General features: G+C 40.3%; 1 protein-coding gene across 1 annotated transcript in view; it reads left to right on the plus strand.

The window, feature by feature from the left end:
• Positions 1 to 17,631, plus strand: part of LOC140351642 (heparan-alpha-glucosaminide N-acetyltransferase) — a 61,545-nt gene extending 43,914 nt beyond the window's left edge. Inside the window, exons 16-18 of the mRNA XM_072437561.1 lie at positions 11,156 to 11,226; positions 14,717 to 14,829; positions 17,230 to 17,631. Of these exons, the coding sequence (XP_072293662.1) occupies positions 11,156 to 11,226; positions 14,717 to 14,829; positions 17,230 to 17,411 (366 nt within the window). The 3' untranslated portion in view covers positions 17,412 to 17,631. The remainder of the gene's footprint in view (positions 1 to 11,155; positions 11,227 to 14,716; positions 14,830 to 17,229) is intronic.
• The last annotated feature ends 7,311 nt before the right edge of the window (positions 17,632 to 24,942 follow it).

The following is a 24,942-nucleotide window of genomic DNA, read 5'->3' on the forward strand; positions in this document are numbered from 1 at the left end:
TTTTTAAGTTCAGTCAAAAGAAATGTGATGATTTTGGAAGCGAGATTAAGTCCTTTCTGCTCACCTTTTACACTTACAAAACGTAAAGTGCTTTTTAATATCTTTTTTCTGTCAAATCAATCATTCAGAAAGTTTGAGTTCATGAAGTCACATACTGAAGAGTGTTAAGGAAATGAGAGGGAAAAGTTAGGGTTTTATTGTTGTTTTGGTGCTGTTAATTATGGCAATGTTTATTCTCACAATAACCGTTAGACTGAAATATTAAATTGTGTATACTTTACATGTTCTTCTGTGTGTGGCCCTGGAACATGAATGTATTGTTCAAACAAAAGCCACGTTAAGCATGTGCAGCTTGTTTCCGGAGAGACATTGGCTTCAGGGCTTTTGTGTTGTCTGGTGTGTGTGTGTGTGTGTGTGTGTGTGAGTGTGTGTGTGTGAGAGAGTGTGCGTGTGCGTGCATGTGTGTGTGTGTGTGTGTGTGTGTGTGTGAGAGAGTGTGCGTGTGCGTGTGCGTGCATGTGTGTGTGTGTGTGTGTGTGTGTGTGTGAGAGAGTGTGCGTGTGCGTGTGCGCGCATGTGTGTGTGTGTGTGTGTGTGTGTGTGTGTGTGTGTGTGTGTGCGTGTGTGTGTTGTGTATGTGTGTGTGTGTTTTTCTCTGTGAATGAGGTACATGTGTTTTGTGTAACCGTGTAAACAAGAGCGTGACGAGGAACATTCACCTGCACAGGACAGAGGAAACCAGCAGTAGTGGAAAATACTCAACAACTTATTGCTTTTTTAATATATTTTGTGCTTGGAATCAAACCTCGCAAATGTATAGTCTATGCTTGAACTCGACCCTTTGAACCCACAGTGAGCCCACAGGAACCTTTGTACTGTCTGTTCATTAAAAATATAGAAACATCACATTTTAAGCCACTACAGAAATGTGGAAAATGTATTTCCTTGACAAAGCCTTTCATGGTTAGCAAAACTACACTTTAATAACACTTAATATATGAAGAAGGACTTAATTTATAATGAACAAAGAGTTTAGGAATAATTCAGGGTTGATAACTGCTAATTATTGAGACTAATTAGAGTTAGAGAAAGAATTGTGGTGGAAAATCAATGAATTCAAAGCTCTTATTTATTGCTTGTTGTAATCAAATGCAATGCTTTCTCTTTAATAAGATTTAAATAAATAGTCAAACGTTAACCAGGCAGATAAATTGAAACGTCACTGGAATGGTCAAGAAAATTGTTGCTTTTATGGTCAAAGGCAAAGGGTTTACAGTAAACTCTCAATCATCATCAGAGACAGCACGTGATGTGGTCTCATTTAGTTTTGAATTGTTCGTTGCCGTGACAGCTGTGCACTTCTGACATCTCTGAAATCATGGACAGATCCGATCAGAATAGAGACGATGTTTTAATAGAAGGTAGAACGTGTTTATGTCACTGGAGGTTCTGTTTTGAAGACTCATCGCTCGGTCCACAGCTGAAGTCACACGAGAATGGCACGAGTTCTATCACCGTGACGCCCCGGCATCTCCACACGTCTGAGGATAATGAACACCTCTACCACCAGGACTTTGACCTGGAGGCTCTGCTCTGCCCCGCGCCAACAGAGGGAGCTCAAGAGCCCGAGGCCAAGGAGACCAGACCCCTCATAGTCATCAGAGGAAAGCCCCCTGGTCCAGACACTTGCTTCACCTGAGGAGAGCGCGCTGGTCAAGGATCAGGTCCAAGACACCGTGTCATTGGACCAGAAGCTATAGAGTCAGGAAAAACTATTACTTTAACTGTCAATAAGAGAGGTCAACACTGCTCTCCAGATGAAAGAAAACCAGCTGGAAGAGTAAATTGCTCATGATGATAGCCGTTGTAATACTGCAGTACAGGACAATGTTCAACTCCAACAGCAGCTCGTCTACAGAGTCATGGAGAAGGAAAAGACCTGGAATCAAGAGAGGTCAACACTGCTCTCCAGAAGAAAGAAAACCAGCTGGAAGATCAAAACAAGGCCCACGAGGAAATCCACTATCTACAATACTGGAGTACAGGACAGTGTGCAACTCAAACGGGAAGCTGCCAACTCCCTTAGAGTCATGAAAAAGATGAAAGACAAGATGTAATCGCTGAACAGACAAACACAAACAGTTCATCGCCAAAGCCTGCTGCCCAGAAGAGCGAGAAACAGAGAGAACAACCAGCCACTCGCCTGAAAAAGACCGTGCATCGTAGAAGAGCACCGAGAGCACTAAAACACCTCTAACACACCTTTACCCAGGAATAAACCAAACTAGTTAGCCAGTATCTGTAGTATTCATTGTTCTACTTCCACAAAGAGTCATAATGCAATGTGAATGTCATTTACTTCTTAGATACAATCGTCCGTACATTCTATACCTTCAGATTTTTCGATTTTCTGTCCAACTTTGAACCGTCATTCTGTGCTTTGTTTTGATCGGTCCCGTCAGGGTGGTCTCGAAAACGCAGGCTAAACCCGAGCTGGCTTCTGTTTTCTGAGGACGGGAGGGCGGGGGGGTTGGCGTCCCGGTGGGAGAGGTGTTACTCGAGACGGGACAGATTGTGTTGCTCAATCACCGATGGGACGACGGCGGCTCAATCCGTAGAACGAGACGGACAGGACGCGTTCAGCTGGACTTGGGTTACTGTCTCACTGTCCCGCAGAGATGGAGGGTGAATAAAAGTGCGCAGGGTTGTGAGCGGGCGTTGGTTTTGGCTGCGGTTTTGACACTTCCTGACGGAGCAGAGCCTGGGACGAGGTGATGATGGAGAAGAAGGAGCTGGAGCCTTTGAACGGAGAGGAAGTGGAAAGGACAGAGAGGGAAAAACACCACTGAGTGATCGTGTAGTGACCGCATATGTAGTGACCGCATATGTAGTGACCGTGTAGTGACCACATATGTAGTGATCGTGTAGTGACCGCATATGTAGTGGCCGCATATGTAGTGACCGCATATGTAGTGACCGTGTAGTGACCACATATGTAGTGATCGTGTAGTGGCCGCATATGTAGTGACCGCAAATGTAGTGACCGCATATGTAGTGACCGCATATGTAGTGATCGTGTAGTGACCGCATATGTAGTGACCGCATATGTAGTGACCGCATATGTAGTGGCCGCATATGTAGTGACCGTGTAGTGACCGCATATGTAGTGACCGCATATGTAGTGACCGCATATGTAGTGACCGCATATGTAGTGACCGTGTAGTGACCACATATGTAGTGACCGTGTAGTGACCGCATATGTAGTGACCGCATATGTAGTGACCGCATATGTAGTGATTGTGTAGTGACCGCATATATAGTGACCGCATATGTAGTGACCGTGTAGTGACCGCATATGTAGTGATCGTGTAGTGACCGCATATGTAGTGATCGTGTAGTGACCGCATATGTAGTGACCGCATATGTAGTGACCGCATATGTAGTGATTGTGTAGTGACCGCATATGTAGTGACCGCATATGTAGTGACCGTGTAGTGACCGCATATGTAGTGATCGTGTAGTGACCGCATATGTAGTGATTGTATAGTGACCGCATATGTAGTGACCGCATATGTAGTGACCGCATATGTAGTGGCCGCATATGTAGTGACCGTGTAGGGACCGCATATGTAGTGACCGCATATGTAGTGACCGCATATGTAGTGGCCGCATATGTAGTGACCGTGTAGTGACCGCATATGTAGTGATCGTGTAGTGACCGCATATGTAGTGATTGTATAGTGACCGCATATGTAGTGACCGCATATGTAGTGACCGCATATGTAGTGGCCGCATATGTAGTGACCGTGTAGGGACCGCATATGTAGTGACCGCATATGTAGTGACCGCATATGTAGTGACCGTGTAGTGACCGCATATGTAGTGACCGCATATGTAGTGACCGCATATGTAGTGGCCGCATATGTAGTGACCGTGTAGTGACCGCATATGTAGTGACCGCATATGTAGTGGCCGCATATGTAGTGACCGTGTAGTGACCGCATATGTAGTGACCGCATATGTAGTGACCGCATATGTAGTGGCCGCATATGTAGTGACCGCATATGTAGTGACCGCATATGTAGTGACCGCATATGTAGTGACCGTGTAGTGACCGCATATTAGTGACCGCAAATAACTGTGTTTAACATGTAAAATACTTCTCTTATTTCATTATTTAGACGTTGTAGTGAATAAAACACTTCCTTGTGACTTTGGGACCAGCAACAACCGAACGTTACAATCTCGACAAGCGTTTCAGACATATTTACTCCTATTTTTTAAGTGATATATTCTTTGAAGTAACCGCCTCTTGCTTGAGTAAATGTGTCGGTTACTACTCTTCCCACTGTGAGTGACAAAAGCTTTATGTTGTCAATATTTTAACAAATTAAACGTTTGTGTTTCTTGTGCGGTGCCTTCACACTGGATTTCTCGTTTTTGTGTCCATCCTTTGAAAATACTAGACTTTTGTGCTGTATTTTATGTTTTTCCTTCCAATGACGTTAACATAAATGTATAAATCAGATGTTACGTTCAGACAGTAATGATTCACCAAAAATATGTTTTACTTGATTAATTTCTTGGGCTTTTTTATTTTTACTTACTTAAGTCGCAATAGTCATACTTACGGTAAACATTTTGGCTAATCCACGCACCTCTCTGCAAAGAAATAACCATGGCAACACACGTGACAGTTGTGCTGATGTAAAAAACGTGCAGATGAAAGTGAACATAATCACATTTAATTTTAAACACAATTTAAACCATTGTGGTGATGCTTATTATGCTACTTCCTGGTTGGACGCGAGCAAACATAATTCTATTACCTAGCAACCATATTGTAAACAAAAGCCAACAACTATATCAATTACACAATAGCTATGAGTTGACGAATAATTACATCTGATTGCGCTTTATTTTATTACCGAGAAGAAAAAAAACATATATAAGTCGCACTGGAGTATAAGTCGCACTAGCCAAAAAATGTATAATAGAGAAGAAAAAAGCATATATAAGTCGCACTTGAGTATGAAATGCGGTTGCAAGTGTGAAAATAACAAATAATATCACAAATAAGTCGCTCCGGAGTATAAGTATAAGTACAGTATATAAGTATAAATATAAGTATAAGTCGCACCCCGGCCAAAACGATGAAAAACTGACTTATAGTCCGGAAAATACGGTAACTGTTTTTTGCAAACTGTCTCTGCGTCGAAAATCACAGGAAGTAGCGCTGAGTTTTTACCCAAGCCACAACTTCGCTGATGCCAAACCGTGACAAATATTCACCACAGAGACTACTCCACCAAACTCAGAAGCCGTCACAGGCGCTGTAAACAATCAAGGGCCTTATTTCCAGTTCAGCGGTTGAAAAATGCTCGGGGAGCCGCTGCAGACGAGCGCCGCGAGTCACACGACGTCTCCATGACTTCATTACCTCCAGTTTCCAGACGTTCCTCTGTAAAAGCAGATGTTCCTGGCAGAGAGTTTGAGATCTCCACGTGTGTCGACGTGTGTCAAACGCTGAGAAGTCAATAAAGCTTTGTGCAAGTCGCGTAATCCGGTGTTCGTTTATATGTTTAGAGGGCCGAGTAAAGCGTAGATTGTATTACATTATGAAAACTCTCTCAAGAAAAACATAAGATAATATTCTATTCTCAATCCACACACTTTTATTTACAATGTTTTGAATGTATAACGTGAAGCTACAACTCCCAATTCAAGGTCTTTTTTGTGAATTATTCCAAGGCCAAGGTGCATAGGTGGAAAAAGCAGATTGAAAAGTAGTTGCAGTAGTAGAATTTGGAGGTATTTCTGTTCTAAAATTAAAAACAATAACCAAATAATTAACTTTACACTTTATTTTGTTCTGTTTTTATGTTTCTGACCCATAAACGTCCTCATTATTAGGCCTATGTTCTTGCTCTTTGAACTCGTGAGGGTCGCTGTGTGTCGCAACCTCTGCCACAATCGCAGTCCATGATTAGCCCGCGCCACGTTGCTATGGATACTGTCTCTAATCGTGGAAATATGTTCAGTGATTTTCTGATCGATCATTTGAGTTAAACTATTGATTTTCTCACATAGCAACCATGTAACGAAGAGGCTACTGTCAATAACTACAGGTTGTTTTACATACCGTATTTTCTGGACTATAAGTTGCACCTTTTTTCATAGTTTTAGCCTGGGGTGCGACTTATAATTATATACTTATACTCCGGAGCGACTTATATGTGATATTATTTGTTATTTTCAAACTTGCAACCGCATTTCATACTCCAGTGCAACTTATATATGTTTTTTTCTTCTCTATTATGCATTTTTTGGCTGGGGCACCTTATAGTCCGGAAAATACGGTATATTTGTACTATTATATCTGCATATTTTTATACACATAGCTACTGCAAATATTATACCAAGTAAGTTTTGATGAAATTAGAGCTATGTTTATGAACAAGGCGGATTTAAACTTTGAAAATATCGTTGTAAAAAGTAGATTTTGTTGCTTTTTTTAAGACAAATCTCCCTGTTTTGTGTCAGTGCCTTGAATCTCACTGACTGTTGTTGTTTGAGCGTCTGGAGGGAAGTGAAAATAGATTAGACTCATTAGTTTCACCCAGCGGCAACGAGCGATAACGTAAGAATTGAGCTGATGAATACGTTTTAATTTGAGGACAAAATGTACAACAGTTCTGCTCGTTCACATCTTTAGTAACGCGTTCACTCTTTGGTTTGTTGTTCACTCTGATCCGGTTCTTGAGGTGATTTGATTAAAACACGACTTTGGTGGGACTTTATCTTTATGTTTACTTGACTAAAATCAGTTTTCTGTGTCAGTTTTGACTTGTTTTTACATGTTTTAATGCATTAACTAATGCGCTTTGGTTCAGTTGCTTCTGTTGTAAAGCGTTATATATCAATAAAGTTTGATTGATTGATAAAACTACGCTCCAATAATAGATATACCTAAAGCTGGTGATATAAATATTTGCATATTCGTGTCATTTTGTGGAGTTTTACCTCAGGTCGATGCCTCTCTTGTTGGAACTGTCCACAGGAAAAAGGAAAAGTGTCAAACAAATGCAATATTAATCATTGATCTAATTGTATCCGTGGGTTTTAGTCTGATGAAAACCTGGCTGTCACGGCGATTATCAACTTCAAACTAAATATTATATCGTTTGAATAATAAGTCTTTAAAGTGACGCCTCTGAATAGTAACGTGAAGCCATGAATATTGTCGAAAATGTGTTTTAAGACATTACATATACATAAATGACTCAATTTGATATCTTTTTGTTGATACTACTTTAACATAGCTTTTAACAGTTTCAAACTCAATATTTTCTCTTTTTAATAGTGAAAATACCCCAAAAAGACACCTATAAACAGTAAATTGAAACCCATGTATATTGCTAAATGTGTTTTAAGACGACTTTTCCTTTGTGACGTTTTTGTCTACTCAACTTTAACACAATATTCCCGTTGAATTCAAATGAAAGGACATTATTAATTAGTGAATTTAGTCGAAAAATACACTAAAACATTGTGTAACTTCTCATTCTGTTTTCTGAATCTTTAACATTCCCAAAAGTGACACTCGCCTCAGGCCCCAAACACACAATCACAACGTTATCGATTTTTTTTACATTGTGTTGGAAACTGAAGCGTGTTCTATTGATTTCTCCAGCATATTTCCAGCCAATCTGTTTACCCTCCACGTACATGTGTATAACAGCATTTTATCTGGCTCGAGCCGTCTTTTAGGTGTTTTTGAGAAGCCCGTGGAGCGTATTGTTATTCCTATAGTGATCTGTTTCTCATATTGACCTTTAAAAGTACGTTCGGCGGAGGAACGAGGGGAAGCTGATCCTGGCTGAGTCCAATTTCATCCCATATGCTCTTGACATTAGCTGCTTCTTAATGTAAGTCGAGCTCGTTTCTGCAGCCGGACGACCACAGAATTGCTATTACATGCGCAGGGTCTTTACAAAGTGCTGAAGTGGGAGAAACACACCAAAAAACAAACTTGCACTGCAGAAAGGATGATGTTTTGTACACTTTTAGAGCATTGCGTCTTGATTTGCACCGGATCTGTAACTCGTTTAAAGGTGTTACTGACTTTTCTTGTTTCAAATTAAAAATCATAGGCCAAACTAGTGTTTCCCAACTCTTTTTGTCTTAAACTCACGCTTAAAGCAAATAAATCTGTTTATTATCACAGTATATTGACAATTATTACATTATGTTTTCTTTTTTGAATGATATGGATATGCAAAATGTTCCTAAACGTTCTTAGAGATGTAAAAGTGTTCCACAAAAACGTGTGAAGTGAAGTTTATTTAAGTTTAAAATACTCAAAGTGCTTTACAGAACAGGAAAAGATGCACAATACAATGAGATAAAACTCAAACAAGCGCTGCTAAACAAAACGGTTTGTTAGTCTAGATTTGGACATTGTCAAGAGTAGAACCTGTTTCACATCTTGACCGTTCCAGATTTGAACTGAATCAAACTGAAACGCAGATTGAAGAGGATAATAAAGTTTGCCTTAAAATTAAAGAATGAAAAAAGGCGCGTGACGTAGTTGCTTGACATAGTTTTCTAGCGTTTTCTTCCGCACCATCTCGCCATTGTGTCCTCGGGCAAAGCATTTCACGCCTGCAAATGGCACAGATCGGCGGTGTCTCTTTTCGTCCGTTTACCTCAGGGCAGCTGTGGCTACAGAAGTTGTTTACCTCGATAAAGTGTGGCGTGAATGGATGAAAAAGACTGTACAATGAAGCATTTTGAAAGGCCTTGTCAAACTTTATGCAACAGAAATGTAATAAATCCTTGCTATACTCCCAGAATATTTGACTTGTATGAATTTAAAATAATCTTGACCTACAATCTAAATCAGGGGTGTCACATTTTGAAACTTATATGGAGCAGAGGGCCACAAACAACCCGACAATGTTGAATATGAAAGTGAATACTTAAAAATGTTGCATTTGTCATTGTTCGATGAGCCTCCACACCTTTAATAATACTTTGAACATTAATAATAGGTTGTTATCACATAAAAATGCTTGAATTTTGTTGTTGTTTGGACCAACTTAGCAGGAAGCCGTAGGGCCGACAAAAATTGGTCTGCGTGCCGCATTTGGCCCCCGGGCCGTAGTTTGGACATGCCTGATCTAAATGAATCTTGGCTACTCAACTACTAAAAATAAGATATTTACATGAGTTACGGTTATTTACATGATGCCATTGTCTTAAGTCCGTGTTGTTTGTTCGTTTTCCCACACGACTGCAGCCGCTCCAAAAAACAGTCCAATGCTAATTAAATCCCAACGATCAGGCTGCCAGCGAGAGATTGAAATTGAGCGATTGTCCCACATAGGCACGCGTCCCGGAGCGTCCCAGAGCGTCCCAGAGCGTCCCGGAGCGTCCCGGAGCGTCCCGCAGATCGCCCGGAGACTGGATCCTGCCCTGGCCTGGCCATTTCCACTCCATTGATTCTGTCATCTATACGCGTGATGGATATAACGAGCCCGTGTGGACGCTGAGCTCTGAAATGAGACTCTGCGCGAGGACGAGAGGCGTCTTTAAGCTTCTAAATCATACGTAAAGATATAACGGGACAGTGTGACTATAGAAGAAGTGACGAGGGGGACGTGATGCTGTTTTGATGCGTCATGTTGTGGTACGGGAGATGTAGATTTTACTGGTCACATCCCCAAATCATGCAGGAATAAATGTATTAATATTATGTAAGAAATCACTCAATTTAAATATTGATTTTTACATGAAAAGCTTGAAAAATCTTCTTCAAACTTGGCATTTTGCAATTCTTATGAAGCAGAATTTGGCCATAAACATTAGTCTTAGTTGTCAACCACACACACAAAATGAAGTATTGAAATGCCACTTATTTTTATTGTCCATAACAGCAGTAACACTTGTTTGTATTAAAGTCTATGTTTAAAATGACATAAACAGTGTAAACTCTGATGGAACACTGGACCAATGAGGTGTTACACCGACGGTTGTCCAATCAGAAAACAGAACGAGCCTCACATCAGCCGCTCATCTGTGTTGCCAGTTTCAAATCTGAAATCCAGTGTGTTCAAACCCTTTAAACTCTGATCCTTCAAACTCTGATCTGATCCTTTAAACGTTGATCCTTTAAACTCTGATCTGATCCTTTAAACGTTGATCCTTTAAACTCTGATCTGATCCTTTAAACGTTGATCCTTTAAACTCTGATCTGATCCTTTAAACTCTGATCTGATCCTTTAAACTCTGATCCTTTAAACTCTGATCCTTTAAACGTTGATCCTTTAAACTCTGATCCTTTGAACTCTGATCTGATCCTTTAAACGTTGATCCTTTAAACTCTGATCAGTGCTAGTTCAGAGCTCTTCACTGATAACCAGTGGTGGATGTGTTCCTTTTCTTTAAACGTAGCCTGCTTTCCATCAAGTTCAACTTATCATTAATGTATAAGTACTTATATATGTAATGCAGTATTTCCTTAAATGAAGCCTAATGCTTTCCACTTGTGCTTTTATCACTCTTCACTCTTGATGTGATGTTTGTAGATCTTATGTGTGATAGATGTATGTGGAGACGCAAAATCAAATCATAATCAACCATCAAACTTTGAGAGAAGCTTTAACTAATGAAAACTGTGAACTAGATGTGTTAATGTTCTTGTTTTGATCCTGTCCTGAGCCCAGTTTAGTCCTGATCTGGGCTTGTTTTTCCCAGTTTAGTCAAAATTATGCTGTGTGCAAGTGTGAAACAAACAGCTTTAATTAGCACTTGCAATATAATGCTAAATCAGTCTAAAATTGAAATGTTGTGAATGTTTTGCCATATCGCCGGCCCTCTCCTGCAGCCCTGTCACAGTGATGGACCCCTGTCACAGTGATGGACCCCTGTCACAGGGATGGACCCCTGTCACAGGGATGGACCCCTGTCACAGGGATGGACCCCTGTCACAGTGATGGACCCCTGTCACAGGGATGGACCCCTGTCACAGTGATGGACCCCTGTCGTGTAATCAGTGAACCCTCTGGACCCCGGTCTTTCTCTGGGCCCATGTTGTAGTCTCCTGATACGAGCTGCTTCATCGATTTTAAATCTGTTTCATTTCCACCCACAGGGAATCTCCACTGCCGTTCTTACTAAGTGCAGGAGGGACGCGGGATTTATACCTGTCAATAAAAACCTTTGGTAAGTGCTTCCTGACCCTCTAAATCCAGCCACTTTTTGCTCACAAAAGAAAGGCTTCCAGCAGGCACAAATCAGAGCCGCTAAAACACGCGTTTACTTACCTCCGACGACAGCCGCGCTCGTAAATAATCACCCCCAGAGTGCGAGGAGCGAGCGCCACGTCGTCCACATGATCCGTCCACATCACGGCCAGAAAAGAGCCGGTCCAAGTCCAATAAGTGTTACAAGACTCCACAGGGAAGTGTCTCTGTATCGTGGAACGACAAATGTGTCAGGCACAGAACACGTTTGATAGTGAACACTTCATTCAATATGTTCATGTTAGAGGTGAGCCTGATGCCAAAAATGTTACTATAATGATCATTTCCTCCTTCTCTGACTTGAAAAAATGACATAAAACGGCGTTTGAGCTGGCAATTATTTTTGAAGTTGGAGCAGGACAAGGGACTTCTACTTCACAAACAAAATCAATTGTGACGTGAAAAAAGTGAGAGAAAAGTAGATCTGAGGTTAATTACCACATAAACAATGCAAACGTTTGTTCCAGGTTAAATCTGACAATAATCTGTTATTTAACACAAGCATTATTTACACTTGTTTAGCATTAGTCACAGTCTTTACAAGTTAATTCAGCTGGAACTTCTCTGAAATCTGAACTTCTAACGTTCCAGTGAGAAATAATCACGCAGAAACAGTCCAAATAATAATTACAGTACATTCTTTCCAAATGCGACTGTGATTGTCTTATATATTCCACTTTAGTCATGATTGGTCGATGAATTGTTGCAGCTCTAAAACTGTCCAATTAAGTGAAAGGAGGTTTTGACAAATGTTAACCTCAGTTTTGGGAAAAGCAGCCTCCATTTAAATGAAGTATTTAATCTTATATTATAACTGTCTGGCGTTTAAAATCCCTTCATATGTTTCCAATCGTTTGTCATGAAATACAGCTTTGTTTCTGCTTTAAACGACTTTACAACCTGCACACTGGTCCTGGAGCCTCTTAATATGAAGTGAATCATTTTAATGTTTCTACTGGAAGACGACCATTTCATCTGTGATGTGTAAGCAAATCTCCCATGATGCTCCGCTGGGGCCGCCACAGGCCCATCCTCTGCCATTACACTGTACCTGCCCAGCTTTTATAGGTACTTCATCATGCATAGTTTATCGAGCTCCTGCCTCCTGCCGGTCCCGGAGTAATTAACTCTCCAGCCAAGAGTCCTGTTTGGCCCCTCTTCAACCAGATAAAAGAAAGCATCCTTCTGAGTGCAGCTCGTGCATTAGATCATATCACATGAAACCAGTGGCACTTCCAGCAGACGGGGCCGGCTGCACTTATTACACACTTATAACCATTGTCCACGCGTTTATATGTCAAATTATGCACAGTTTATAACCAGTGTTGACACAATTATTGGACAATATTTTCTAGGTACACACGTAATGCCCAAATTTAAAGTATTATTAAATCTATTGTAATTTAGATAATATTATGTATGTTGTTTTTGAACATTTGAATATCGAGTATTTTGTTCATAGTAAAAAAATAAATAAATACAAACAGCTGAATTTAAAGGAAAAAATAGTCAAATAAAGTTATGTCGTACACTTTTTAAAGGGTATAATGAGGTGATATTGCAGCACTTTTGTTGTTCATTTTCCGGTCATTTCACATTTGATGGATTAAACCTCAACTGACACGTTCAAAGACACGTTTTAACACGTCAATAATATCGTCCATCATTATGGGGATACTCGACAACAACAACAACAACAACAACAACAACAACAAAAACGCACTCAACCAACTCTTACTTACAAAATGTAATTACAAAACTTACAATTCAACCTTTTCTTGTGTTTAGAACGAGGCTTTCTCAAAATTGGGACTATAATTGAACCAGGACTAGAACAGGACCAAACCAAGTCTACATAAAATAATTAAACTAGTTAAATTTAAGCACGACTGTAGTTACACAAAAAGCCAAACAGCTAAATAAGTACTTATAGTATTAAAATAATGCTGTAATGTTAAGACATCATCACTTCTGTCGCTCTTTAAAGAGATCTCAGACTGTACGGGCCGTTTACAGTTCCTATAACCTTTTATTTAGTGAGGATCTTACTGTAAGTGCTTTGGATGTTATCTCAGCCAACCTTGTAGCAGTTATTACAGACAGGAACATGACAGTCTGGCAAAGATCCTCCTCCTCCTCCTCCTCCACCGCCGCTCTGCCAAAAAACTGTCCCGTACCTTCACTTATTTATCTGCACTAAAGGATCGTGGAGACAGAGGTTTCACTGTCCAGTTCACAACCTGCTGCCAACATTGTCCAGAATGACCTCAGCTTTCTCTTTGGCCGGACACAGTTCAGGATCGCAGAACAACTGAACAACGGATAAATAACTCAAAATCAAGACCATGTTTATTTAGTGAAGGGCTTGAACATAACTCCGACGAGAGGCAGCTCGACGCGTGTTATGAAAGATTAGAAGTGACTCGCTCGAGAGTTTCGCTAAACGTTGAAACGTGTTGTGCAAAGCGTGAGGAGGAAATCAACTGCCGGTGCATCATTTCCATCGCACGTGTGGAACAGAGAGCACGGAAACACGGTCAACAACATGACATCAGAGTTTAACCCATACACAACAGGTGGATTTATTTGTTTTTTTACCTCCCGTCCAATAGTTGTTTCTACAGTTCTATGTGAAAATGTTAAGCTGTAAAGTAAGTATAATTTTGCAGTCAAACTGGCCGTCTATGATGCGCTCAAAACTGAATTCAACCCCACAAAGATCATTCAAATGCTCTTTTTATGCTATAGAATGTCATTTTCAACTCAAACTAATAAAGGTCTGTGCTTCGTGGTTCGATTCCTGCCCTCGACCGTCTGCTGAATGTCTCTCCCCGCTCTCTCCGTTGCACGCTACAACTCTCCTGTCTGATAAAGTTTTCAAAAAAATATAATAATAGTAGCTCCTCAGTAAGTAAGTACGTAAATGTTATTTGTATAGCACCTTTCACAGACAGAAGTCACAAAGTGCTACACAAAACACAGAATAAAACAATAAAAACACAAAAAACTTACAGTGCGCAATGCATATACAACAATATACAGTCAAATCAGTCCGTAAAAACAAATACAATTAAAAGGCTCGACTAAATAAAAAGGTTTCCTCAGAGTCTTACACTGATTTTATACAAGACTAGACAATTTCCCCTTATCCTGCACCTACATCTGTTCAAATGAGTATTATAGTAGTACTGATAAGTATCTGGACAACCGCTAGGTTAAATTAAAACGAGATACTCCAAAGTAATCGTTGCGTTGACAGAACCATTTACAACATCGACTGTGTTTGGAAGTGTGTGTTGGGCTGACGCTCTTTTCACTTATTATGATTCCAATACTCAAAGTAAGACGGGAGTATTCACATCTCCTCGTGGTTATAGTTGTATAAAACCCCGTGTGTTTCTCTTGCTCAGGTCTTTGTCCTTTGTAACGTGTCTGGGCTGCTTCTCCTTTCTGCTGCTCGGAGCCTTGTATTTTGTCATCGACGTCAAAGGCTGGTGGAGAGGAGGGCCATTTATATACACAGGTACTGTTTGTTCAGCTTTGTTTAAAAGGGTTCATGCATGTTGCCGAGGCAGAGGACTCGAGGAAGGTTATAATATCACTCTAATATCACCCCTAAAAACACAGCGGTACAACCAAGAAGAGGAGGAAACCCCATCGTTATGTGTGGATTTAGAGCACAGAAAATCATCAGTAAATGTGCTCAAAAACAGCATGAATGGCAATGAATGATGCGCTTTTCAAGGATTCACACACACAATCGCACACCAGTGTCGCGTAAGTGTCTTGCCCTAGGATACGACAATAGTATTCACCTCTCATTCTTTCTTTAAATGATAAACCTAAAATTAGGAGGTACGCAAAAAGAGTTTTGTTAGAAAAAAACTAAAGAAAAAGAAAGAAAATTGCTTGAATAGAAAGTACCGTATTTTCTGGACTATAAGTCGCACTGGAGTATAAGTCGCACCAGCCAAAAAATGCATAATAAGAGAAGAAAAAAACATATATAAGTTGCACTGGAGTATGAAATGCAGTTGCAAGTGTGAAAATAACTAATAATATCACATATAAGTCGCTCCGGAGTATAAGTATATGAGTATAAATATAAGTATAAGTCGCACCCTGGGACTTATAGTCCGGAAATACGGTAATAACTCTTTGTAGTCTTTGTTTCTCATGTTTAATGTAGGTAAGACGACCCTTTTCACTAACTCAACCTCTTCCCTTGTCTTTTAATTGGTCGTCACAATAATGTGATGAGCCGTTTTAATATGAACTATTGTTTGTACTTACTTTTATGTTCTGTCTTTGCAATTCTATCTCCTCTTCTCTGGATTACAATTCAGTTTTCAAAGTGCCACGTACCACGCTATCCTGAACCTCGAGCTCCCTCAGACCAAACAAAGCCAGCAGCTGACTTTAAAGTGTAATTAGAAATGCAAATACTCTGGGACAATGGGTTTTCTCTTCAGGTTTTATAGCGTCTGTGTGTGAAGTGTGCCTGACGCATCGTGGTTTCCTCCCTTCTGCTGTGGTCTATGGACGAGCTGCACTTTATTCAACGACCGCAGCTGTCCGAGCAACAAAAGAGCTTCATGTTCGGCGTGTGCACGGACAGTTCAAACGACAAGGAATCAACGGCATTGTGCGATAGACGTGTAAAGAAACAACTGTCACTTGTCGGTCTTTATTTGATGACGTATGGACCGTTCTCTTGACTTTTGAGGCTGGAGGATCTGGAAACGATGTTGGTGTATCCCAAACCTATCTGAGAAACGATAAGAGATCCGGTGTGTAGACCAGTCCGGTAACAACTTATTTACAAATGTATAACCCAGGCTTTACTTGGCCAAAAGAAAAGGACTTTAGCACTTCAAACTAACCCGCACTGCTTCCTGATACAATCTGTTTCGTCGTCATTTACATGGTTCGTCGACCTTCCGCGAGTTTGTGGAGATGAACGCGTGATCGTTTGAAGCCTGTTCACCGTTGGCTGACCTGTGTTATCTGCAAACCCAACGGATCTGACGGCTAATGCTAGGTGCGGGATTGGAACTGTCGACTTTCAGATCAGCGGACGAACATTCTTCCGACTCAGCCGCCGGCGACATATTGAGAGTTTGGAGGATAAAGTGGAGGATGTAGCATTTTGTGAAAGCATTGAAAGAGTTCATAGTAGAGTTTTTATGAGCAGAGTGCTATCAAAACTGGTATTGACTATCAAGCCTTTTTCTTAGCATCCAAGCTAGCATCTACCGGGGAAGCGAATGTCAGTTATGCTCCTCCCGCAGCACGGAATACTCTTCAATCTGAACTGAAGTTGCGTGAGCTGGTTTCTGGGGGGTTTCGCTCTAAAAACTAAGTGATAATCTTACAAACGTTGCCTGTGCTTTTAAATGTAGCACTGTTTTCATCTTTTACAATGTTTTTTTTATGTTAATACGAATGTGTAAACGCTTTTATGGCGTGTGTGCTGCTGCGTGCTGCGTGCTGCTGCTGCTGCTGCTGCTGCTGCTGCTGCTGCTGCTGCTGCTGCTGCTGCTGCTGCTGCTGTTGCTGCTGCTGCTGCTGTTGCTGCTGCTGCTGCTGCTGCTGCTGCTGCTGCTGCTGCTGCTGCTGCTGCTGTTGCTGCTGCTGCTGCTGCTGCTGCTGCTGTTGCTGCTGCTGCTGCTGCTGTTGCTGCTGCTGCTGCTGCTGCTGCTGCTGCTCACTTTGTCCCAGGTCGACCTTGAAAAAGAGATTTCAATCAACTTACCTGGTTAAATAAAGGTCAATAAACACAAAAATCAACTTGACATTACAGTATTGTGTGTGAATAAATGCTTAAGGTGCAAAAGTGACTCTGGCTCTGATTGATTGACCGCAAACAGTAGGAATAAGTCAAAAAACGGTTCTAATTGGCACGTTTCTCTTCCTTCTGAAGGTAAAAACTCCATCCTGGTGTACGTGGGCCACTCTCTCCTGGGGTTCTACTTCCCCTTCAGCTGGGACATGCGGCTCCAGGACAGTCACTGGGAGCTGCTCTTCATGAACCTTTGGGGAACGTCTCTGTGGCTCCTCATCTCTTTCCTCCTCTACCGCAAGCGCTTCTTCCTCAAAATATGAACTCGCTCGCTCTGTGGACACACTCGGCGTAAAGTGTATGATGACTATTGATTATTTAAACATGTGAAGGCTATAAAAGAATGGGGGACGTGTGATATGGCTCACTTTTATGTGATCGCTTAACATTCATCAGGGTTATACAGGGTTTTTCAAGCAACGCTCAATCTGAATTACAGCATGTATAAATGATATATGCCCCAGTCTGTCATTTCTTGGATAAGTTTAACGTATTGTAGGAGGTTTTGATGAGTTTGACTGCAGAGGTTATGCAGACGACGTCACAACGTTTGAAATTTTTGGCAGTGAGTGAGTTAATCGTGAGTAATGGACTGGAAAAATTACCATCTAAAATAAAATAATGAGTTAAAAAGTGCTTGAAATAAGTAGTATTTATTTTGTTATGGGAATATTTTGACTACCTAGAGTAAGATTACCAATGGAACAAGCGTAAAACATTTTGTTTTACTTTACTTACTTTAAAAGACTAACATTTTCTCCATGAAATAAGAGGGAAAAAAGCTACTACACTTGAAATACGAACAAAACTATTGGCAAATCTTATTTTAAGACAGTCAAAAATATACTAAAATTAAGATAAAAAGACTAATAAACCTTAACTTATTGTCATTTTTAAGATTGTAAATTTTTCCAGTGCAAAATCTTACTATAGTCAAATATTTAGTCAACTGCTGACATCTAAAAAAAAAAAAAAATCTAAAAAAGGAAACAATTGTAGAAAAATAGAGAAACCAAAGGGAGCACTTATCACTGACAGACTTTGGGATCACATCCTGTTGAACTGAGTCAGTGTGTTGAGGAAATAAATGGTTTTGCAACAACTTGATACTGCGAAATGAAAACTGAAAGTAAATCAAGACTCCACGGACAAAAAAGAACTAAGAAACACATTTAGTCAGTCGTGCGGACCATAGTTCTGTCAGTCAAATGTTTCTAATTAAAGCAATGTTAATGCATAACCTCTATTGCTCTCAGGGCTCGAAAGACTTAACTGGGATTGTACTCACATATTTCTGAAGTGCTTTATTTGCAGAAAAGTGACATAGTTTCACCTTTAACTGATTTGCTTTGTCAGTTGTCAGTATGTTTCCTCTTATTACCTGACCCTTTGGAACTGACACGGTTAAAAAATCTAAAGTTTTCACCTCAATCTCATTCTTTGCTGCTTGACTGTTCTTAATTGACATAATGTATTACGTGGCATCTGCGCGCTTCCCATTGGGTGCCATGTTTTTGTACCTCTTGTCTTGCTCAGTAAATTGGCTGATTAAAGTGAATATACCGAGGCGCTACTTAACAAATTAGCCTGAGTGATTCAACAGCGCACCGGGGCGGCCATCACGGCTCCGTTTCCATGGACACCCATGTTTGTGCGAGTGACGGCGGGGACCATCTGCCCCCGTCCGGCTCTTTACTGGGGTCAAGATGCTCCTCTCACAAAGCAGGGCCCTTAATGTGGACGACACCTCCTGCACTTTACAATTAGGCAATTAGACCTGTCTAGAGACGTGGCCTAGTACCTGTTATTTACTTAATTTTCTGTAGTCATTTGGCCTATTTTGATTTAAGTAAAGTGATGCACAGATTGAATGAAAAGTATGGTAAACGATGACCCAAGATTAAGCCACTTAATGTAATTAAAGAAGACCTTTTTTGCACATTTCACGCACTAAAAATTGAGAAATAACTTCAAATTTGGACTTTATTTTGATTTTTATTTAGTGACTTCTTGTTTAGTGACAAGATTAAGCCACTAAATGTAATTAAAATAGACCTTTTTTGCACATTTCACACACCAAAAATTGACTTGATTTGGATTTTAATTTAGTGACTTGAATTATGAGAAAAGAGGGAAAAGACACATTCAATAAATGGGCATTTTTCTCAACGTTTTCAGCTCAAACCCTGTCGCTGAGGTATCCTTGGGCAAGTCACATCCATATTCTGTCGTCCTGCTGTGAGAATAGTTTGTAATAATTTGCATATTGGTATTTGGGGTGTCTTGTCATTTAATAAAACTATTCTTCTTTAAAAATGACACTACCAAACCACATTTTAGTGTAACCTTGTGAGTCCCTTTATCAGCCCAAACATATGAAGGAATAAGCCAAATTGAACCCTCAACAGTTAAAATCTCCAGCAGAATGTAACTCATATTGATTATTGTCCTTCATCCTTAAGCCTGATACTAACGCGTGCACGTGATAAATCAATGGTACTGAATGTATTGACTGATTTATACCTCTGATAGTTAAGTGTAGCGTGTCAGTGTCTTAGCGTCGGACAGGTGGTGCATACATCATGAAACCACCATCTCTTTAATGAAATGAGGCCGCGCTTCCTTCACAGCAAATTCAATTACTCACTCCTCTCTTTCCCTAACGATATCAGACAAAGGTGGTGTGTGGCCCCGTTGGTAATTGGACTAAAGAGTTGTTTGTTGTTGTGGTTGTTTGAATCCGTGTGTTGCTGCGTTTCAAAGACATCAAAACCTATTAGTTTGACTGTAAGTAAAAACAAGTGAAACAACTAGGAAAGTACAGTATTTTCCGGACTATAAGCACCAGCACCAGCCAAAAAATGCATAATAGAGAAGAAAAAAACATATATAAGTTGCACTGGAGTATGAAATGCGGTTGCAAGTGTGAAAATAACAAATAATATCACATATAAGTCGCTCTGGAGTATAAGTATATAAGCATAAGTCGCACCCCGGCCAAAACTATGAAAAAAAGTGCAACTTATAGTCCGGAAAATACGGTACTCGCTTAGAGCTCGGGATTGTGACATCACTCATCAGTAGGATTTCCAGTTAGCTTAATGTTCAACCAATTAAGATTTTAAGATGCTAAATACTAAACTCTGCATTCATTTCTAAGTATTCTTACTCAATAGAGTGATAGATGTATATAACTGTAGTGGCTTGGCTGTTTTCCATGGCTTTTGTCTTCTTTTTAAAAATAATGTTTTGGCTGATGGACGTTTCACACACCCACCAGCAACAAACATGGCAGATTTCCATGGTAACAGTCGTTTATTGACGTTTCATCCCGAACTCAACCAAAATGCAATTCGATCCAATGAAGTACATTTATTAACCCGGGCAGTGCTATTAAATTGACAGTTTATAAAGCAATGTCTGAGAGTGCATTTTTGCTTTTGTCGACGTTAGCGCCGCCGCGTTGATGTTAGCGACATTAGCATCACAGAGAATTCCAAACCGTAGAGGCTCAACAACAGCGCAGGAACAGATTCACAAACTGCGGAGAGACAGTAGGAAGAAACTGAAGGTAAAATAACACAAGAACTATCAATATTTGATCTGTCGGATGATAAACTTCATTTGAACGCAGGGCACGGACGGCCATGTTGGATTGTCTAACTCGGATAAACTCTGGGTTCTGAAATGTTGCTGGAGTTGATGTGAGAGTGTTCCAGTGTGAATTTACAACTGTATCTGGGAAAATCCAAGCTCAGAGAACAACTGTAATGCAGCATAAGTTGGAGAGTATGAAAGAGTCTCCATTGTTTCGGGAGAGTTAGCGTTAGCCTCCAAACATCACTAACTATGAAAAACCCGGGCTGTTTTAGCGACTGACAACCGCACGACCACACCTGAGTAACACCAAAGCCTCACGAGAAAACATTACTTCTTACAGCAATGTTTAGTTTAGTTTTTTAATGTTGTAATCTGCATAAAATAATAACTGTAGTAAACATATCATAATCTAACTTTGCGCTGGACAAATGGCAGCAAAAATGTAGCGAGCCACAACTAGCCTGGTCAGCCAAGAATTCTTTACAAAGACGTTTAATTGGGTTTGATCGCGCCAATTTTAGATGGTCGTGATTGGTAGGTGGACTAACCAATAAGAGAAACACATGGTGCGACTGTGTCAACACATGGCGAGTAAAAAAGGGGAAATAAAATCACAAAGGACTGATAAACAGAGCTAGTTGTTTTGAGCTAACTAGCGAACCATTAAACTCTTATGAGGTCTATCAGAGGCATTTATTCTGAATGTTACGGGCCAACTCACTAGAGGCTTCTTCTTTTGGAGAATTGTCATGAAAATACCGTGTAATCAACAGGGAAACTGGATCTTTCCCCCTTTCCCGGTATCGACTTTTCATGGGTTCATGTCTTTTTTTCCTGTTAATGGACACAATTTTGAAGACTTTTCAAATATAGAAAATATAGAAATGCTGGTTTTAAACTGTCAATAACAATGACAACAGTTAAAAAAGCATGTTTAATTTATATTATGTGCAGGTAAAATTGGTGTAACATGTTGATTCTATGGCGTGGTTGGATAAAAATAGAGGAAACCAGCCAATAAAATCATCTTTTAAAAATATCCTTGATTATAATTACCCATTAAACTGTAGAGTAGCAGTGCTGGCCAATAACAAATAATGCAGAGGAGCTTATTCAAAATGAGCTGCGATCGATGCAGGCGCTGCAGAGGGATTCTAAAGACATGATTATGCATTTGGAAAACAGTGATGATGGTAAAGGCTTTTAGCTGACTCATACTGTGCAGGAAAACCAGGGCCCACCGCGACACTTGTGTAACGTTAGATATTATACGCTACTGTCGATCAAAGCTACAGCATCCCGCTAAATAAATCTCCTAATTACACTTTCATTCATTTACAATCCCACTTCAAGCAAGTTTCAACATATAATTTGTTGATTTTTATTAAAACATTTTCATATGAAGTGTTTGGCAGCTTGGTTTGGTCCCTATTCAATTTAAAATCCCCTTTTGTTCTTTTGTTGCCAATAAATGCTACTCCTACAGTAACTACTTCAACTACTAGGAATGATAATATACTACTGCTACTTAAAATACTACCTACTTCTACTACTACTGCTACCACTTTATTACTATGCACAGCTGGACAGAAACTGATAATGTTACTGTTTTGTTTTATTCAATAACATTTTTGGTTCTTTTTCAAAAATTGGAGAAAAAAAAGTGATTTGTGAATCTTGTTGTTGCCATGTTTGGCCTTAGAAAAAAAATAAAAATAAATAGATAAATACATTGAAAATCTGCTAATGTTCTCTTCTAGATCATTGTTGCAACGCACATTTTTTACAACTGAATTAAATATGAATAACATTTGTCAGCAATTTTAATCGTCATCGGGACATCATCGTAAATTTAAGAAAAATCGTGACGCAAAATTGGAATATCGTTTACTCACACGTCCGTCTTCAATCGCTGCCAGGCTGCGACAGAAATGGAAGGGCATCTGGAGCAAAGACCGGCCAAATCGGCAAACGACTCGTGCGACAAGCCAAGGTAAGACGGAAGTCATACATACAAAGACATGGTACATTTCTGCGTTGAAAACAGGAAAATGACCCAGATTATATCACATTTCACTCAAACGCAGCTTGTTTACCATCACATTTTCTAATGACTTTGACTGCAATCGTCCCTCTTCAAGTAAAACAGCCACATCTTCAATTTCCTTTAAAGGAGACATCCGATCAACACGCGCGAGACGCTTCCATGATGCGTGGCGGCGGTCTCGGACAGAGCCCATGCGACACCGCTGTGGTCACATATATAATGACGGCACCACATTTCCTTGTCTCGGTATCGATCCTTGCTGGGCATACGTCTCCAGATGCCTATGGAAACCCAACACGCCACAGACGCCGCTTCTTCTGCTGTGGAGCGCTGCACTGCCTGCACCTCGTAATGATCAGTGGGATGAGATCTGGGCTCTTATGCGGCGTAAATGAAACCCTCAACGCAGGATCTGCTTAACAAATCCATTAAATCAAGGTGTAGTCTTACATTTTGCAAATTCACAAACAGTGCGGGATCGGAAAGCGCTGACAAGTCTCCTGGAAGTAATTAGACAAGCTTGTTTTCCCCCGGATCAAATTAAAACATGGAACATGATTTTTTTTTTAAACGTCTTATTCAGTGAAATTTGAACTCATTTGCATAGTTTGTTTTATAGATTGAAGGACGTGTGCTGCGTTACAGACAGTTGCCCTCAGGGGTCAGCGCTCGGACCTTGAAATAACGTTTAAATTTTACAATGTACAATTGTCAAGTTGTTGAAAACTATGAACAGTTGTGTAGCTACAGTAAATGCACGAATAAAGAACACAAATGAGATAAAACGTTGATATGTTGACCTGGACATCGTTGTTACATTATTTTTATAAGTTATACATCAACGGTTGAGAGGGAATTCTGGCTTTTCTTGTCATTTTCTTCGCGACAACGTTAGCAACATTAGCATAGCATTAGCCTAGCATAATCGCAAATGCATAACTACAGAAGCTCAAACACACACAGCGGACATTAGTGAGTAACTAAAGGAAAATAACACACGTTGTACCATCAATATTAAACTAATCTTTTATATTAAAAACTGTATCCAAACTCAGGGGCAGCACCAGGCTAGATTTTCTTACTTTCTTACTTGGGGCTCAGGAATGTTACCAAGTTTCCATCTTGTTCCTGTTCCACTTTAAATTTAAAGTACATGTCTGGAAGATCTGACCTCTGGGAAAACGCTCCACTGCCCATTTGCACTGAACGTTAATCATTTAAAGATTTATAGTTGAAGGATTGTACTTAAAATGATCGTTTGTAAATTCTTGAAATTATGGGCCAAAAATATCTTAAGTTAAAACAGTGAACAACATAAATGTAACAATATTCTATAACCTGGACGTTCTCTTTCTTGCGTGTGTGTTTTGAACCGTGGCGCTGGAAAAACAGCCGTTATCTCTTTGCAAATTTTGCAAAGAGATAACGGCTGTTTTTCCAGCACCACGGTTAATGTTTCCACGTGTGGCGAAGCTGTTACTGCGGCGGGCCCCGGGGTCCACAACAGCAATGACCCCACAAGCAAAACAAATGAACAGACAACACATCGAAATACCTCGACGCATTACGATGAACAGACAACACAACACAAAATAGAAACAGCTGCAACGGAAACAGCAGGAAACGAAAGTGGGTGACACCAGATGTTTCGGGGTTTTTCATTCGTCCGGCGTTCAGAGCGTTTCTTCAGACCTGTGTTTTGTGTTGGTCACCGTAATAATGTACGAGACAAGAAAAACAAAGAATATTTAGATTTAGAAATTATTAAAAATTATTTAGAAAAATTGGGGTGCACGGATGCAAAGGCGGTTAGCGCGCTTGCCTCCCAAGAAGGAGATCATGGGTTCAATTCCTGGTCCAGACCAACATCACATGATCTCTCTGGGTAGAGTCTGCATGTTCTCCGTGTTACCGTGGTCTCTCCGGGTTCTCCAGCTCCTCGCACCGTCCAAAGACATGTATGTGTTAGGTAAAATTGGTGACTCTAAATTGGCCCTAGTGGATGAATGTGAGAGTGAAGTGAACATGAAGGGTGTACCCCACCTAAGGCCCAAACTGGGATAGGCTCCAGTCACCTGCGACCCCGAAAGGGAACAAGCGGTAGAAAATGGATGGATGGATTTAGAAATATGTAAATTACAACACTA

The sequence above is a fragment of the Eucyclogobius newberryi genome, unplaced genomic scaffold, assembly GCF_026437365.1.
Source record: "Eucyclogobius newberryi isolate DKJ021-1_F unplaced genomic scaffold, fEucNew1.0.hap1 SCAF_8, whole genome shotgun sequence".
Taxonomy (NCBI): Eukaryota; Metazoa; Chordata; class Actinopteri; order Gobiiformes; family Gobiidae; genus Eucyclogobius; species Eucyclogobius newberryi.